Source organism: Molothrus ater, chromosome 29, assembly GCF_012460135.2.
Source record: "Molothrus ater isolate BHLD 08-10-18 breed brown headed cowbird chromosome 29, BPBGC_Mater_1.1, whole genome shotgun sequence".
In the NCBI taxonomy this organism is placed as follows: Eukaryota; Metazoa; Chordata; class Aves; order Passeriformes; family Icteridae; genus Molothrus; species Molothrus ater.
The window spans coordinates 340,544-357,216 of NC_050506.2; the positions used below are offsets into that span (position 1 = coordinate 340,544).

The window sequence follows — 16,673 nt, forward strand, 5'->3', positions numbered from 1 at the left end:
TGGGACCCCCCTGCTCCCCAAGGAACCCCAAGGCTGGAACCCCACCAGGAACCCCCCGGAACCCAGGGCTTGAAGGGGAACGGGGAGATCACGTCATGGAGCTTCCTCTTCCTCTTCTCGACCCGAAACCACACTCTGCATGGTGACAGGATGTCACAAGGGTGTCACACACAGCCCCTGAGATGCCAGGGACACAGCGCCCCATGGATCCCCCAAAGCCCCTCCAATCCTCAACAAAACCTACCCAGATCCCCCCCAGAATCCATCAAATCCTCAACAAAAACCATCTGGGACCCCTCAAAATCCCTCAAATCTCCTCCAGAACCTACCCAGACTCCCCAAACCCCTCAAATCACCCTAAAAGATACCTCGACTCCCCCAAATGCCTCAAGTCTCCCCAGATCCATCCAGGACCCCACCATTGTCCCGATGGCCAGTGGGACACCGACCCCAAGGGTCACTGTGAGTGACCAGAGTGACCCCAAGGCCTGGGGGCAGCCAGGAGGGGATTTGGGATCTGAGCCCAGGGAATGGGGCAGGACAAGAGGGAACGGCCTCGATCTGTGCCAGGGCTGGAAATTTGGGATGATTTTTCCATGGAAAAAGGATTGGGAAGGCTGGACCCCATCCCTGGAGGTGTCTGAGGAATTCCTGGACATTCCACTGGCTGATCACTGGATGACCACTGGATGGACACCGGATGGACACCGGATGGACACTGGATGGACACCGGATGGACACCGGATGGACACCGGATGGACACCGACTGACCCCTGTCTGGCCAGGCGGGCTCGACCCCGGCTCCCTGCCGGGATCCTCCCCCATCCCCAAACCATCCCCGCGGGATCTCCCGGGGCCGCCGAGGAGGGGCCGGAATCCCAGAATCCCAGAATCCCAGAATCCCAGGATCCCAGAATCCCAGAATCCCAGAATCCCAGAATCTCAGGATCCCAGGATCCCAGAATCCCAGAATCCCAGAATCCCAGGATCCCAGAATCCCAGAATCCCAGAATCTCAGGATTCCAGAATCCCAGAATCCCAGAATCCCAGAATCCCAGAATCCCGGGATCCCAGGATCCCAGAATCCCAGAATCCCAGAATCCCAGGATCCCAGAATCCCAGAATCCCAGAATCCCGGGATCCCAGAATCCCAGAATCCCAGGATCCCAGAATCTCAGTATTCCAGAATCCCAGAATCCCAGAATTCCAGGATCCCGGAATCCCAGCCCGGCTTCCTCCCTTCCTCCCCCCGGCCACACTCGGCGCCTTTGTCCCCTCGCTGTCCCCTCGCTGTCCCCCGGCTGGGGACAAACGGCCCTCGGCGCCTTCCCACGGGCGGGGGGCGGCGACCAAAGGGGGAACAAAGCGGAACAAAGCGGAACAAAGGGGGACAAAGGGGGACAAAGGGGGACAAAGGGACCCCCGCTGCGCCCTGACCCACTTGGGGCCGGCCCGGGGCTGTCCCCGTCCCCGCCGGTGTCGCCTCGCCAAAAGCGAGAGAGGAGGAACGGGGACGGCGATTGGAGGGCTGCAAATTAACGCCGGTATGCAAATGAGGGTCATTAGAATGAATTAGTGCGCCCCGACGGAGGCATCAGCGCTCGTCCTTTGGGATGAGGAGGGGCTGGAGCTGCTCCAGGGGGGGATTTTGGGATGGATTTCAGGGAAAATTCTGGATTTTGGGGTGGCTCGGATGCTCTTTTCCAACCGGGATTTTCCACGATTCCAGGAGATGTCACCCAGGCATTCCCAGCGCCTTTTCCAAAGGGTTTTTCACGCTTTTCATCAATCCTGAGCTTTTCCCGCCCAATCCCGCACCCACCCGTCCATCAGCGCCGGCTTCCACCAGCAGGGGAAGCGTTGGGATCACCCCAAAACGCCGGGGAAAAACCGGGAATGCCGCAATTCCCTAAATTCCCTCCCGGTGGATGATCCCAATTAACGCCCGGTAAATGATCCCAATTAACGCCCGGGAGCGGTCACGAGGGTTTTTGGAATGAGGGAGGGGAGGCGCCGCCCCTTTGGATCGCGATCCCAAGGAAAATCGCGATCCCGGGGTCACCTCTCCCACTCCATCCCCACACGGAATTCCAGCCCAGAATTCCAGTTCCCAAAAAAATTCCCGCTCCCTCCCTGCGCCCGAGGTGTAATTCAGGCTCTAATCAGCCAATTAATTAATTAAACGAGTTCATTGCGCAGCTCAGCTGTATTTGCACCAATAAAAAAAAAAATAATAAAAGAAAAGAATTCCCAAATTTCCAAACCCTTAAAAACCCCACAGAATTCCCACTCTCACCCATCCCACTGGCCCAATCCCAAATCCATCCCTTCCGGAGTTTTCCATCCCCGAATCTTTGCTCCAAGGCGCAGCTGGGGGTCGAATCTTGGGGAGAAAAAGCCGAATTTCTGGATATTTCAATTCCATGGATCCCAGTGGCCGCTGGAGTTTCCAGGAGGAGAATTCCACGGGGATGGGAATTCCGGGGTTTCGGGGGCGCTGGTGGCCGGCGGGGTTTGGGAAGCGCCCGTAACCCCCGTTATCCTGCAAGGAAACGGGCGGGATTTGGGGCATTCCGGGGCATTTTTTGGATTCCAGAACTCCCAGATTTTGGGGTTCCGAGGGCTGGTTTGGCGTCAGAGCCCCCAGATTTGGGATCCTGCCCCGACATTGCTGACAAACCTTCCCGGGAGTTCTCCCTCCACCAGCAGCCGAAGCCCACGAGGAGCAGGGTCAGCCCCTCGGCCACGGCCACGGCCAGCGGCCTCCAGTGGCTGCAATTCCCTGGAATGACTGGAAAAGAATCCCAGAATCCTGGAACTGGGCTGGCGTTTGTGGTTCCCTTCCCACTCAAACCAGCCCAGGATTCCGTGAGTCCCTAAATTGATATTTTTGCCTTATATAGAATAAAAAATTTATAAATAATTATGGATTAGGGATATAAAAATAAGTTTATATAATATATATATTATATATATTATATATAATGCATTTAATACATAAAACAAGTATATTTATATATAAAAATAACTATCCATTATATATAAAATAACTATCCATTATATATAAAATAACTATCCATTATATATAAAAAATAGGTATGCATTATATATAAAAGTGTATTATATAAATATCTATTATATATACTTACATCTTTTATAGATATAAATGGATTTTATGTACATAACTATAGATTTTACACAGAATGCATACAAAAATTATGTATATTACATGCAAAATGTATGTAATATACAAAATAAAAGACACAAAATAAAATAAATTTAAAATTATATAATTTACCCCTCCATAAACGATTTCTACGTAATATTTTTCAGCACTAAAACCACTGTTTGTGTCCCTGCCGGCCCCGCGACCCGCGGGGAGCTCACCTGGGCAGGTGAGGGCGGCGCGGGCCGCGCTCCACCCCGCGGGGTTGCTGACGTTGCAGAGGCAGATTTGGGGTTCCGCGCCCTCGGGGAGGCTCCGGAGCAGCCGGGAGGGGCTCCCCGGGATCGGCCCCGGGATCGGCCCCGGGATCGGCCCCGGGATCGGCCCCGGGATCGGCCCCGGGATCGGCCCCGGGCCAGCCCCGGCACAGGCCCAGCTGTAGGAGACGTTCCCGGGGCTGGAGCAGAGCAGGGCCAGGCGGCACCAGCCCCGCTCCCGCTCCAGGATTTGGGATCTCAGCTCCGGCTGCGGGACGGGGTCTGCGGGGACAGCGGGGCTGAGAGGGGACACGGGGACACGGGGACAGGGGACAGGGGGACACGGGGACACGGGGACAGGGGGACAGAGGGACAGGGGACAGGGGGACAGGGGGACAGAGGGACACAGGGACACAGGGACACAGGGATAGAGGGACACGGGGACAGGGGGACACAGAGGGACAGGGGACAGGGGGACACGGGGACACAGAGGGACAGGGGACAGGGGGACACAGGGACAGAGGGACACAGGGACAGAGGGACACGGGGACACAGAGGGACAGGGGGACACAGGGATAGAGGGACAGGGGACAGGGGGACACAGGGACACAGGGACACGGGGACACAGAGGGACAGGCGACAGAAGGACCCATCCACTCACCCCACACGGACACTCGGAAGCACCGGACTGAAATCACTGGCCTTCTCTCAAACTCGGCCCAATAGAGCCCGTTATCATCCCTGCGAACCGGGGAGATGCACAGGGAGAGGTTTCCCCGATGGAATTTCACTCTCCCATGGAAAGGACTTACGAGGTAGGAGGCATCTCCATCCCTGGGGGCTGTCAGGATCCGCTGCTGCATTCCTGGGTCCATTCTCACCCCCCAGTGGATCTCTGTCCACTCCCACTGGGGTTCCCTCTCCGGCGCCAGGCACAGCGATCCTCCCACGGTCACAGCGTGGGACACAGGCGCATTTTCGCATTCCGGGAATCCTGAACCAGAGCCCGGGAAGTCGCGACTTTCAGGCAAACTCCACATCCCAGGAAGGGGAACCGGCCCCGCGTCAGGGCCCGGCCCGGCTCGGCTCTCGCTGGCCAAGGGGGGGCTGAGAGAAGCGAGGAGAATCCCCCAAAGCCGCAGCCGCAGCCCCTCTCCATCCCCCGGGCCCCTCTGGCCAGCGCCGCTCCGGCTGCTCCCCGCGATTCCCCAATTCCCCGCGATTCCCAATTCCCCGCGATTCCCAATTCCCCGCCATTCCCCAATTCCCCGCGATTCCCCGATTCCCCGCGATTCCCCAATTCCCCGCGATTCCCCAATTCCCCGCGATTCCCCAATTCCCCGCCATTCCCCAATTCCCCGCCATTCCCCGATTCCCCGCCATTCCCCAATTCCCCGCCATTCCCCAATTCCCCGCGGCGCCCCCGGGCCCCCCGCGCCCCCTCCTCACCTCGGCTCCCGGCCAGGCCCAGCAGCAGCGCCAGCAGCGCGGGGGGACAGCGGCGACCCCCGCGCGGGGACATCTCGGAGCGGAGCGGGGACCCCTCGGGGCTGCGAGCGCCCGCCGGGGACTTCCTCTGCCCCGGCTCCTTCCTCCTCCTCCTCCTCCTCCTCCTCCTCCTCCGGGGGGAGCTGGCACCCCCGGCCGCCCCTGTGGCAGAGGGGACAAGGACACGTCGGGGCTGCGGCGCTCGCAGCCCCAAAGCTCGGAGGGAATTCCTTTGGATCGCCCCGGGAGGGCAATTTTGGGGTTTTTGGGGGGTTTTGCTTTCCCTTTGCAGCGAGCGCCGGGGGCACTTGGGGACACCGCGATGGCTCCGCTGTGCCCAGCTCGGGCAGCCCAGCAGCAGGACCGGGAGCTTTGGGGAGGAATGTCCAACCCCAAAATGCACTTTCCAGCCCCAAAATCCCTGTTCCAACCCCAAAATCCTTCCCATTCCAGCCCCAAAATCCTCCCTGTTCCCGCCCCTAAATCCTCCTCGTTCCAGCCCCCAAATCCCCTTTCCAGCCCCAAAATCTTGTCCTTAAGGTCCCTTCCACCCCAGACCAGTCTGGGTCAGCAGCTCCCAGTTCCTCGCTGGGGCAGAGGAACCTGGCTGGTTTTTAGGATTTTAAATCTATTTTTAATGAACGTTTTAGAACATTTTTTAATCTGCTCCAGCTCACTTCCCTCTCACCCCAAAATTTTGCCACGACCGTCTTCATGTGACCTTCCCTGAATAATCCTGACTGGGGAAGCGATGTTTCCCAAAATTGTCATTGTCCCATGTTTGGGGGTGGCTTTTGGGGGGGACCGAGGGGACTGGAGCGGCTCCTTTATGGCCAAGGCTGAGGGAACCGGCGCCGGTCCCTCGGGGCACCTGAGCCATTTGTCCCACACGGACTCTTGGTCCACCATTATCTTTCCATGGAAAACTCAGCGGTTTTTGGTTTTCTCAACACCTGAAGTTTCCATTTTTGAAGTGTGAATTGCTTCTCCTTGATGCGCCACTGTCGCCACAGTCACTTCCTCCCAGCAAGCACTGAAAAGTCGCGCAGGCGCTCTTCCTCTTTCTCTTCAGGGTGCGCAGTTTTGGGTGCTGGAGCCCCAAAATCTGCTCCGTTTCCGGACACCCATGGAGGTGTTTTGGATCCCTCATCTCGCCATCCTCGTGCTCCTCCACCAAACCGGTGAGTGCCGGGTCCCCTGGGAAGGAGATCTTGGGGTGGTTTTGGGGTTTTTGGAGTCGAGGGATGGTTGGGACCAGCAGAGCAGCTCCATGGGGTGGATTTGTGCCCAACGTTGGGATCCAGGGCTGCCGTGGAGCTCCTGGTGCCATGGAAACCTGCTGGGAGAGGGCTGGGGTCCGTCTCTGGGGTCCATCTCTGGGGTCCATCTCTGTGTCCATCTCTGGGGTCCATATCTGGTGCCCATCTCTGGGGTCCATCTCTGGGGTTTATCTCTGGTGTCTATCTCTGGGGTTTACCTCTGGGGTCCATCTCTGGGGTCCATCTCTGGGGTCCATCTCTGGCCAGCTGCTGCCCAGGAGCTCCTGGCAGAAGTTATTCCATGGATTCACCATCCCTGGAGTGAACAAGGCCAGGATGGAGCCAGCTGGGATGCTGGAAGGTTCTGGGAGGTGGAACGGGATCATTTTAAGTTCCCTCCAAATCCAAACCTCTCCAGAATTCCAGGAGCAGCTCCAGGAGCTCCCTGTCCTGCTGGAGTCCCTGAGCTGGGAGTTTGGTGCTCAGAGCGAACCTTCCCAACCTTTCCAAGCCCTCTCCAACCTTCTCCCTTCCATTTTCACCTCCAGGCTCCGTCCTCGCTCCCCTTTACACGTGCCCGGCGCTCCTTGTCCCTTGGGAAGGAGCTCATGGGGGCTTTGGGGTGAATTTGGGGACCCCACGAGGGTGGGGACGTGTGGGGTTGGCTCCAGAGGGGTGGAGGATTGGGCAACCATGGGGAAAAATGGGACAACCAGGGGAAAAATGGGACAACCAGGGGGAAAAATGGGACAACCAGGGGAAAAGACTCCCTGGCCTCTCTCCTGGCCATGGGAACCCTCTGAAGAGAGGTGATGATATCCATATCTGTGTCCACCTCTGGTCCAGCCTCTGCTCCAGATGTTCTCCGGACATCCTGCTCTGCCTTCAGCTCCTGCTCCTCTCCACGTTGCCTCCCGGTTTTTGGAGGTCTCATCCTGGGGTGTTTCTTGGCTTAAATGAAGGGAATTGGGCAAGGTTCAGCCCCAGCCCTTCCCCACAGCCTCTGGGGGGTTTATCATGTGAACCATTCCCGTGGTTTTGTTTTTCCTGCCAGTTTATCTTCACCTGCAGCTTTTTCCTGCCATGTGCTCCTCTGTCCGTGTCCCGGGGGTGCCTGAGGCTGAGGGAGACAGAAATTCCGAGCCTGACCTCGGGGCTGGGGCAGGATCAGTTCCCTGTTAGAAAAACTGGGAAGGAGAACTCCATTCCCAGTATAAATGGGGTGACACAGTTAATTGGAAATGGGAAGTTGCAAAAATAACAAAAACAACTCCTTCCTCCTTGAATTGGTGAGCCAAGGCCGTGCTGTGGTCACTGGAGGGAAGGGATGGGTCCAGAGGGATCCTGGACCTTCTCCTGGGCTGCATCCAAAGGAGCGTGGGAGGGTTCTCATCTCTGGAGTGCTGAGATCCCACCTGGAATGCTGAGATCCCACCTGGAATGCTGAGATCCCACCAGGTCTGGTGCCCCCAACGTGAGAAGTTCATGGAGCTGTTGGGGCGAGCCCGCGGTTTCCAGGTTCCCTTCCCCGGGGCCACGGGCAGTGCTCAGCCTGGAGGAGCCGTGGTGGAGCTGCCCCGCGCAGCCCTGGCAGTGCCCAGGGCCAGGCTGTCTCCAGCTCCTCCTCATTCTCCTTTCCCTCTCAGTTCCTCTCCAGCCTCCCTGGCGCGAGGCTGCTCACGAGGCTGCGGGGGCTCGGCCTGGGGGTGGCCTCGTGCTCTTCCTTCACCCAGGGACCCTTCCATGAGCCCCCCATGAGCCCCCAAACAGCCCCAGCCCGGATGGGCTTCATCCTCTGGGTTCAGCCGCTTCATCCTCTGGGTTCAGCCGCTTCATCCTCTGGGCTCAGCCGCTTCATTCTGGGCTCAGCCGCTTCATCCTCTGGGTTCAGCAGCTTCGTCCTCTGGGCTCAGCCGCTTCATCCTCTGGGTTCAGCCGCTTCGTCCTCTGGGTTCAGCTGCTTCATCCCAACTTGATCCCAACTTCACCCCAGCTTTTCATCCCACTTTCATTTCCCCTTTTCTTCCCATCTTCAGCCCATCTTCATCCCGTCTCCAGCCCATGCTCAGCACTCCTTCACCCCAGCTTCATCCTGCCTCCATCCAACCTTAATCTCAGCTTTTCATCCCAGCTTCATCCCATTTCATCCCACCTCCATCCCACCCCCATCTCATGTTCCCTCCCCATTTTCTCTCCCCAGTGAGCGCCGGTGACCCCAAGGAGGTGATCGGGGTCCTGGGCGGGTCCGTGACCTTCCGCACCCACAACCCAGATGGAAATGCAGCGCTCTGGTCTTTTGGGAATGAACCCATAGTGACTGTGGCATTTAAGGATCCTCTTCACGTCATATTTTTGAAAGACAAATTCAAAACCCGTTTTGCTGTTTCTGAGAACGGCCTCGCGCTCACCATCTCCCAGCTGAGGATGGAGGATGCCGGGACCTACTCTGTAACCATTGAGAATAAAATATCCACCTTCACCCTGCGGGTGTTCAGTAAGTGCTGTTTTGGGGGTGCTTTCAGTGCTGTTTTGGGGGTGCTTTCAGTGCTGTTTTGGGGGTGCTTTAGTGCTGTTTTGGGGGTGCTTTCGGTGCTGTTTTGGGGGTGCTTTCGGTGCTGTTTTGGGGGTGCTTTCAGTGCTGTTTTGGGGATGCTTTTGGTGCTGGTTTGGGGATGCTTTTGGTGCTGGTTTGGGGGTGCTTTCGGTGCTGTTTTGGGGGGTTTCACACTAAAGGAGAGGTTTGTGACCCCCCTGTGCCCCCAGAGGAGCTGGCAGAGCCCACGGTGACCTGCGAGGCCCAGAACTGCTCGGGCGGGAGCTGCAGCTCCTCCCTGCGCTGCTCCGCGCCCGGCGCCGGCTTCGGGAACGTCTCCTACACCTGGAGGGTGGGGAATCGCACGTGGGACGGGAGCTCTGTGGTGCTGCTGGTGAACAAAACAGCCCAGGAGGAGCCGGAGCCGCTGACGTGCACGGCCCGGAACCCCGTCAGCAGCAGGAGCGTCACCATCACCAGCCCCGGGGTGCTCTGCACAGGTGAGAGCCGGGGACAGGCGGGGAAAGGTGGGGTGGGCTGAACCTGATCCCTGAGAGCAGGAAAAGCTGGGATTTGGGGATGGGCTGATCCTGATCCCTGAGAGCAGGAAAAGCTGGGATTTGGGGATGGGCTGGGCTGATCCTGATCCCTGAGAGCAGGAAAAGCTGGGATTTGGGGTTGGGATGGGATGGGATGGGATAGGAATGGGAATGTTGAGGTTGGGATGGACTGATCCCAATCTTCTGACAGCCATGGGAACATTGGGATTTGGAGATGAGATGGGATGGAACACTGAGGTTGGGATGGGAATGTTGAAGTTGGGATGGGATGGGAATGTTGAGTTTGGGGTGGGCTGATCCTGCTCCCCTGAGAGCCATGGAAAGGTTGGATTTGGGGATTGGGATGGGAATGTTGAGGTTGGGATGGGCTGATCCCCCTCCCCTGAGATCTTCTGCATCTCCTCCCTTTTCCAGGCGCCCTCTCCAGCAGCCAGGTCGGGCTCAGGAGCGGGTTCTTTGTCTTGGCCGGGATTTTAGCTGCGGCGTTTTTGTTGATTTTCTTCATGCTCTTGTGGAAATCCAAAGGTGAGCGTGGAAAACCATCCCTGGAGCCTGGGGAGCAGGAGGTGGGACCTGGGATGGGGGACGGAGCCAGGATAGGGCTGATTTGGGGCAGATTTGGGGCAGATTTGGGGCAGATTTGGGGCGGATTTGGGGCGGATTTGGGGTGGATTTGGGGTGGATTTGGGGCAGATTTGGGGCGGATTTGGGGCGGATTTGGGGTGGATTTGGGGCAGATTTGGGGCGATTTGGGGTGGATTTGTGGTTCTGATTCTGTCGCATCTCCCCCAGGCTGGGAGAAATTCCGCGTCCCCCAGCTGAAACCTGCGGACACAGGTGGGGTTTTGGGGCAGTTTCCTGCCCTTTTTCCTGGCGGGAATAGCCAGGGAATTGCATTCAGGATCAGGGGAACCACCCCCGGTGCTGTGGTTTGGGATCGGAGCTGAAGGACCCAGACCCCTCCGTCCTGGTGGGGAGCGGGAAGGGCTGGTCCCAGGGGATGATCCCAGATTCCCGAAATCCCATTTTCCTTCCATTTTTTTGCCGGAAAACTTCATCCCAGACCACCAAGGGGGACCTGGGAGCGCAGCCGTGGGATCATGTAAAAAAAGAGGGAATTTGGGGAAAAATAAAATACAATAAGAGACATTTTGGGGGGGAAAGCCAGGAATTCCACTTGGGAACTCAGTCCAGACAAGAATTCCAGAATCCCCAAGGTTGGAAAATCCCTCCAGGACCACCGAGTCCAAGCTGTGTCCAATCCCCACCTCCTCACCCAGGAATTCCAATGGGAAGTTTATCCCAAAAATTGGATTTTGAGGGGTTTAAATCCCCCTTTCCCCGCTCTGTTCCATGAGCAATGAGGGGACCACATGGAGGAGAAACAAACGGAATTTGTCCTCCAAAAAAGCAGCCGGGAATTTGGGATTTAAACCAAATTTAAAGGCGGATTTTCCCTGTCCTTGGTGCTGGAAGCTCATCCCGACCCCACGGCGCCAGGGAGGGTGGGATGAGGAGCAATTCCCACCTCCAGCACCCCCGAGGGGCTTCGGGGTCGAGGTTTTGCCCAAGCCCGGACTCCTGAGGTTGGGATTCCCGCATTCCCTGCATCCCAAATCCCCAAATTCCCGCTTTCTTTCCCGAGTCGCAGGGGCCGCAAACGACCACTCAACCGTGTACGCCGAGGTGGGGCCTTCCCAGCAGGTGAGTCCAGGGTTGGGGACACCTTGGGGACACCCTGGGGACACCTTGGGGACACCCTGGGGACACCCTGGGGACACCCTGGGGACACCCTGGGGACAGCTGGGCAATCCTTGGCTCCTTTTGAGAATTCCCAGTGGGAAGCGCCACAGCTGGAGGTGGCCCAAGGGCACCCGAACTTGCCCAAAACTCCGTGCCCAGCCCCAGAATCTCGGTTTTGGAGGGATCAGAATAAAACGCGGGTTCTAGGGCTTAAAATCGTCCCATTCTGTGGGTGGGGACGCTTCCCACGGTCCCAGGATGGTCCAACCTGGCCTTGGGATGGGAAACACCTCCGGAGGCGGCTCTTTGTGGGGTTTCTGGATTTGGGATCATTTTTCCAGCTTTTAAAATTTAATTTTTTTTTTTTTTTTTAATTTTAAAACTTTTAAAAGCCTCTCCCCCGGTGCGTCCCTGATGGAGCCAAAGCCAAACCAGCGGAAGGGGGACCCTCCTCAACCATTTATTCCCTGGTCAAGCGTCCAGACCAGGTGAGCCCGGGCTGGGGGACGGAACCCCTGGAGCGGGGACGGGCACAGAGGGGTCCAGAGCCTTAAACCAAACCCTGGATCTCCCCCCAAGGCTGGGATCAGCCCCCAGGACCCCAAACCAAGCTTGTGTCCGTCTGTCCTTGCAGGTGGGTGGTGGGACAGCAGAAAATGCCACCATGACCGGCCTGGAGCTGGTCTAGAAGGACCCAGAACTGGTCTAAAGAACAAGAGACTGATTTAAAGGACTGGAAAAGGTTAAAGAACATGAAACTGGTTTAAAGAACATGAAACTGGTTTAAAGGATCTGGAACTGGTTTAAGAACATGAAACAGGTTTAAAAAACCTGGAAGTAATTTTAAGATTTATTTTAGTGAGTATAGACCTGGTTTACATTAAATAGAACTGATTTAGAATAAGCTGGAACTGGTTTAAAAACCCTGGAACTGGTTTAAAAGACCTGGAGCTGGTTTAAGAACATGAAACTGGTTTAAAAAACCTGGAAGTGGTTTAAAGTTTTATTTTAGTGTGTATAGACCTGGTTTACAAGAAACAGAACTGATTTAGAATTAGCTGGAACTGGTTTAAAAACCCTGGAACTGGTTTAAAAGACCTGGAGCTGGTTTAAGAACATGAAACTGGTTTAAAAAACCTGGAACTGGTTTAAAGGACCTGGAAGTGGTTTAATAACATGAAACTGGTTTAAAAAACCTGGAAGTGGTTTAAAGTTTTATTTTACTGAGTATAGACCTGGTTTACAAGAATCAGAACTGATTTAGAATGAGCTGGAACTGGTTTAAAAACCCTGGAACTGGTTTAAAAGACCTGGAACTGGTTTAAAAACCCTGGAACTGGTTTAAAAACCCTGGAACTGGTTTAAAAGACCTGGAGCTGGTTTAAAGGACCTGGAACTGGTTTAAGTGGTCTCCACTCCCTGGTCAGAGAGAGGACCCCACAAGGTGGCCCCAGAACAGCTCCAACATCCCCGATCCCGCTCCAGAGCTGGATCTCATGGATCTCCCCCTCCTGGAATCTCCCCTTCCCCTTCCCCATCCCTGCTGCCTCAGTTTCCCTCTCTTTGGGATTTCAGGGAGGATTTTGGGGACTTTCTCCATGGTTTTGGCAGCTCTGTGGGATTCAGGCTCCTTTTCCCACCCTCTCCCACTGGAATTCAGGACCAAAACCCTGCCAAAGCTGCCGGGACTCCCAGGCAGGCTGGAGGAGACTCTTCAGAGGGTTTTTCCATGGGATCCCAGAATTCCTGAGGGTGGAAAAGCCCTCCAGGACCGTCAATCCCAATCCTGGAAACCCGGACCCACGTCCTGGAGGTTCTTTGGAGACCTCCAGGGATGGCTCCAAACCAGCGTCCTTTTTTTGCACAGAAAACCCATTTGTTAAAACAGCTAGCTCAGCGAACCTTTGCAAATTACTGTTTTTCAAATGGTTAATTTTATAAATAAAAAGTTGCTTTTTGGTAATTTCATTTTCTCTCTCTCTCTCTGTCCTGCGGTATTTTGAGCCTTGCAAAAACTTCAACTTCTCGCAGGGCCGAAAACCACCAAAAATAAACCCCAGGAAGTTAAAAGAGAACAAGAAGCGATGCCCCCCCCGTCAGAGCTCGTGTGGTTTCGGCACCTGCTCCCTTTCTCCACCTCCGGAACGTTCTAAATTTCACAGCCCCCAGCCCCCAAGAGAACCTCGGCCCCACCAATCCCTGCAGGGCCAGGGTTCGGGATCTGGGATCTGGGGTTTGGGGTGGACCTGAGTGCCTTGGTTTGGAACGACAGGAGGCTGCTAAGGAAGGCGGGAGCCTCCCCTGGGATGGAGAATGTGAACCCTGCCCACCCCTCTGGATTGCTGTAAATGTTAAATTAAGGGGATCTCAGGCAAAAAATATGGGAGCAGGAAATAAGAGTTCTTTGATAGGGAAAGAGGAAAAAAATAAAAGGATAAAATAAAGAATGCAGCGAACCAAACCAACAGTGCCAGCGTCAGCACCCAGGCTGACACCCTGTGGGCCAGGGTGTGGGCAGCAGAACCATTGGAATTGCGGCTCAGCCCTCCTGCAGTGCCAGGGCTGGTTCTGCTGGAGCAGGGATCCTGGAGAGAAGGATGGATTCTTCCTCTGCAGATCCAGGGCAAGAGGCAGCTGCTGCTCCTCTGGGGAATCCAGTGCAGAAGCCGTGCTGGTGTTCCAGAATCTCCAGATTCTATCCGGGTAGGAATGCTTGGCTGGTGTCCCAGAATCTCCAGATTATATCCAGGCAGGAATGCTTGGCTCCTCCCTCTGGGCTCCCATCTGCCAATGGGATGCTGCAGTTCTTATCAGCCATGCAGGGACATTCCATGGCTGTTATCAGCAGGTGTCCCCTCCCCAGGGAGGTGTGAGTGTGGTCACTCAGAGAGAGAGATAAGGAAAACTGCCCGCTTGACAAAGGTGATCTGCCATGCAGATGGGAATGGAAAACATCTCGCGTTGCGGCCCGGAACACAAATCCATTGGATTCCTCCATGGAATGGAGAAATGGTTCTATGGGATGGAAGAGCAATCCCACGGCAAGGAGAAACGGATCCATGGATCGGAGAGATGATCCATGGGATGGAGAGATGATCCATGGATTGGAGCAATGATCCATGGATTGGAGCAATGATCCATGGATTGGAGAGATGATCCATGGGATGGAGAGATGATCCATGGATAGAGAGATGATCCATGGATTGGAGAGATGATCCATGGGATGGAGAGATGATCCATGGATGGAGGGATGATCCATGGATTGGAGAGATGATCCATGGATTGGAGCAATGATCCATGGGATGGAGAGATGATCCATGGATGGAGGGAGGGATGATCCATGGATTGGAGCAATGATCCATGGATGGAGAGATGATCCATGGACTGGAGAAATGATCCATGGGATGGAGAGATGATCCATGGATCGGAGCAATGATCCATGGATTGGAGAGATGATCCATGGATTGGAGGGAGGGATGATCCATGGATGGAGAGATGATCCATGGATGGAGCAATGATCCATGGATCGGAGCAATGATCCATGGATTAGAGCAATGATCCATGGATTGGAGCAATGATCCATGGGATGAAGAGATGATCCATGGTGTGGAGGAAGGACCTCAGGGATGTTTTTTGCCCGTTCCTCCCCCGATTTCACCACCTTTTCTCAGCAACCGCCGCTTCCTCTCCTGAAAGGGGAAGGGAGGCGGCTCCGAGGGGCCGGGCAGGGCAGGATGGGCCCGAGAGGCTTTGGGGGGCTCTGCCTCGCCCTGCTCTGCTCCGGGGCCGGTGAGTGGGGCCGGGGGGCTCGGGGCGCGGGGCCGCAGCGAGGATGAGGAGGACGAGGAAGAGGAAGGGGCTGAAGGCAGCAGGTGCAGCTCAGGGAGGTCTCTGGAGGGCTTTTCCTGGGGGTTAAGCTCAGGTTTGGGTTGAGCCAGGCTTTGCTGAGCCTGGGCTGTGTTCCCAAGAGGGTTTTGGGGTCTTCTGAGCTGTCCCAGCTCCCCAGATCCATCCCAGCCCACCCCAGCAGAGCATCGGGAGAGGCTTTTGGACCGTTTTGGGTTGGTTTTGTTGGTTTTAATCTCGTCAGGGCCACAAATGGGACTTGGATGATCCTGGTGGGTCCTTCCACCTCACATCCCCCAATTCCATGCCCCAAACGGGGATATTTTGGGATATTTTGGGGTATTTTATAATTCCCTGCAGCTGGCAGAACCCCAAAACCTCCTGGGTTTCAGAACAGCCTCGGCTTAGCCCCAGCCCCCATTTTCCATTGTGAAAACCTGACAGATTTGGGGTTTTGGTTGTCGGGGGCGAGGTGTGAACCCCACAGGATGTGGGGCCGCTGCTCCGCTCGAGCTCAGCCCCCTTGGAGACTTGTGGGACCTCCTGAGCCGGAAAAACCCACCCGGATCATCCAACCCAGCCCCAAAATCCAAAAATCCCCAAATCCCCAAATCCCCAAATCCCAAAAAAACCCCAAAATCCTGCCCATTGTCTGGGAGCGTTTTCCACACCCTCCTGGAGGTTTTGGGGTTGGGATCATTCCCTGGGGAGCTGTTCCAGGGCCCAAAAACCTTCTGGGGGCAGAATTTCCGGGATCTCCATCCCGAATCCTACCTGGAAGGTTCCCGGCTGCTCCTGGGATCCCGTTCCCTCTCCCTCAGAATTCCCGGGATTTCCCTCCCTCTCCTCTTTCCCAAAATTTCCTTTTGGGGCCCCTCCTGACCTTTCACCCTCTGGTGCTGTCCCCAAACCCTGTCCCACGCCCCTGAGGGGACATTGGGGCAGACATTCCCATTCCTGACCCCCGGATTTGGGGGAGAACGGAAAAAATCCCAAATCCCACAAATCCCCAGCTCTCGGCTTCCAGGAAGAGGAGTCGGGGAACGGGAACGGCACCGAGGAGACCCCGGAGGGGACACGGGACCCCCTGGAGCCACCAGGACACCCCAGCACGGCCGCCGGGGTCGGGGACACGGCGACAACGTGGCCGAGGGTCACCACGAGCCCTCCCGGGAGCCTCGGGGACCTGGCGGTGACACCGGCGGGGAACCAAAGCCGTGAGTTCCAGGGAAAGGGAGGAGGTGGCGTTGTCCCCAGGGACGTGGCATCGTCCCCAGGGAGGTGGCATTGTCCCCGGGGAGGTGGCATTGTCCCCAGGGGTTTGTCACCACTGTGGGGAGGTGGCGTTGTCCCCAGGGACGTGGCATCGTCCCCGGGGAGGTGGCACTGTCACCAGGCAGGTGGCACTGTCCCCTGGGGTTTGTCACCATCGTGGGGATGTGGCACTGTCCCAATGGGTTTTGTCATTGTCACCAGGATCTGTCACCGTCATGGGCAGGTGGCACTGTCATTGTCATTGTCATTGTCACCAGGATTTGTCACCATCGTGGGGACGTGGCACTGTCATTGTCATTGTCATTGTCCCCAGGGGTCTGTCACCATTCTGGGGATGTGGCACTGTCATTGTCATTGTCATTGTCACCAGGATCTGTCACCGTCATGGGCAGGTGGCACTGTCATTGTCATTGTCATTGTCACCAGGATTTGTCACCATCGTGGGGACGTGGCACTGTCATTGTCATTGTCATTGTCCCCAGGGGTCTGTCACCATTCTGGGGACGTGGCACTGTCCCAATGAGTTTTGTCATTGTCACCAGGATC

At 56.1% G+C, this 16,673-nt stretch overlaps 2 protein-coding genes across 2 annotated transcripts; one reads left to right on the plus strand and one right to left on the minus strand.

Annotated features, from left to right (window-relative positions):
• Nucleotides 1-2,193: 2,193 nt before the first annotated feature.
• Nucleotides 2,194-5,365, minus strand: LOC118696118 (uncharacterized). The gene is made up of 5 exons (XM_036398066.2): nucleotides 4,873-5,365; nucleotides 4,085-4,417; nucleotides 3,388-3,705; nucleotides 2,681-2,791; nucleotides 2,194-2,542 (listed from the first exon to the last, which is right to left on the minus strand). Exons 1-5 carry the CDS (start codon nucleotides 5,357-5,359, stop codon nucleotides 2,538-2,540), a joined length of 1,254 nt encoding a protein of 417 aa, XP_036253959.2. The 5' UTR covers nucleotides 5,360-5,365; the 3' UTR covers nucleotides 2,194-2,537.
• A 637-nt stretch (nucleotides 5,366-6,002) lies between these two features.
• Nucleotides 6,003-12,676, plus strand: LOC118696105 (T-lymphocyte surface antigen Ly-9-like). Its single transcript, XM_036398047.2, has 8 exons — nucleotides 6,003-6,092; nucleotides 8,371-8,664; nucleotides 8,934-9,203; nucleotides 9,678-9,788; nucleotides 10,056-10,100; nucleotides 10,915-10,967; nucleotides 11,399-11,494; nucleotides 11,641-12,676. The coding sequence occupies exons 1-8, from the start codon at nucleotides 6,038-6,040 to the stop codon at nucleotides 11,692-11,694; spliced, it is 978 nt and encodes a 325-aa protein (XP_036253940.1). The 5' UTR covers nucleotides 6,003-6,037; the 3' UTR covers nucleotides 11,695-12,676.
• Nucleotides 12,677-16,673: the final 3,997 nt, after the last annotated feature.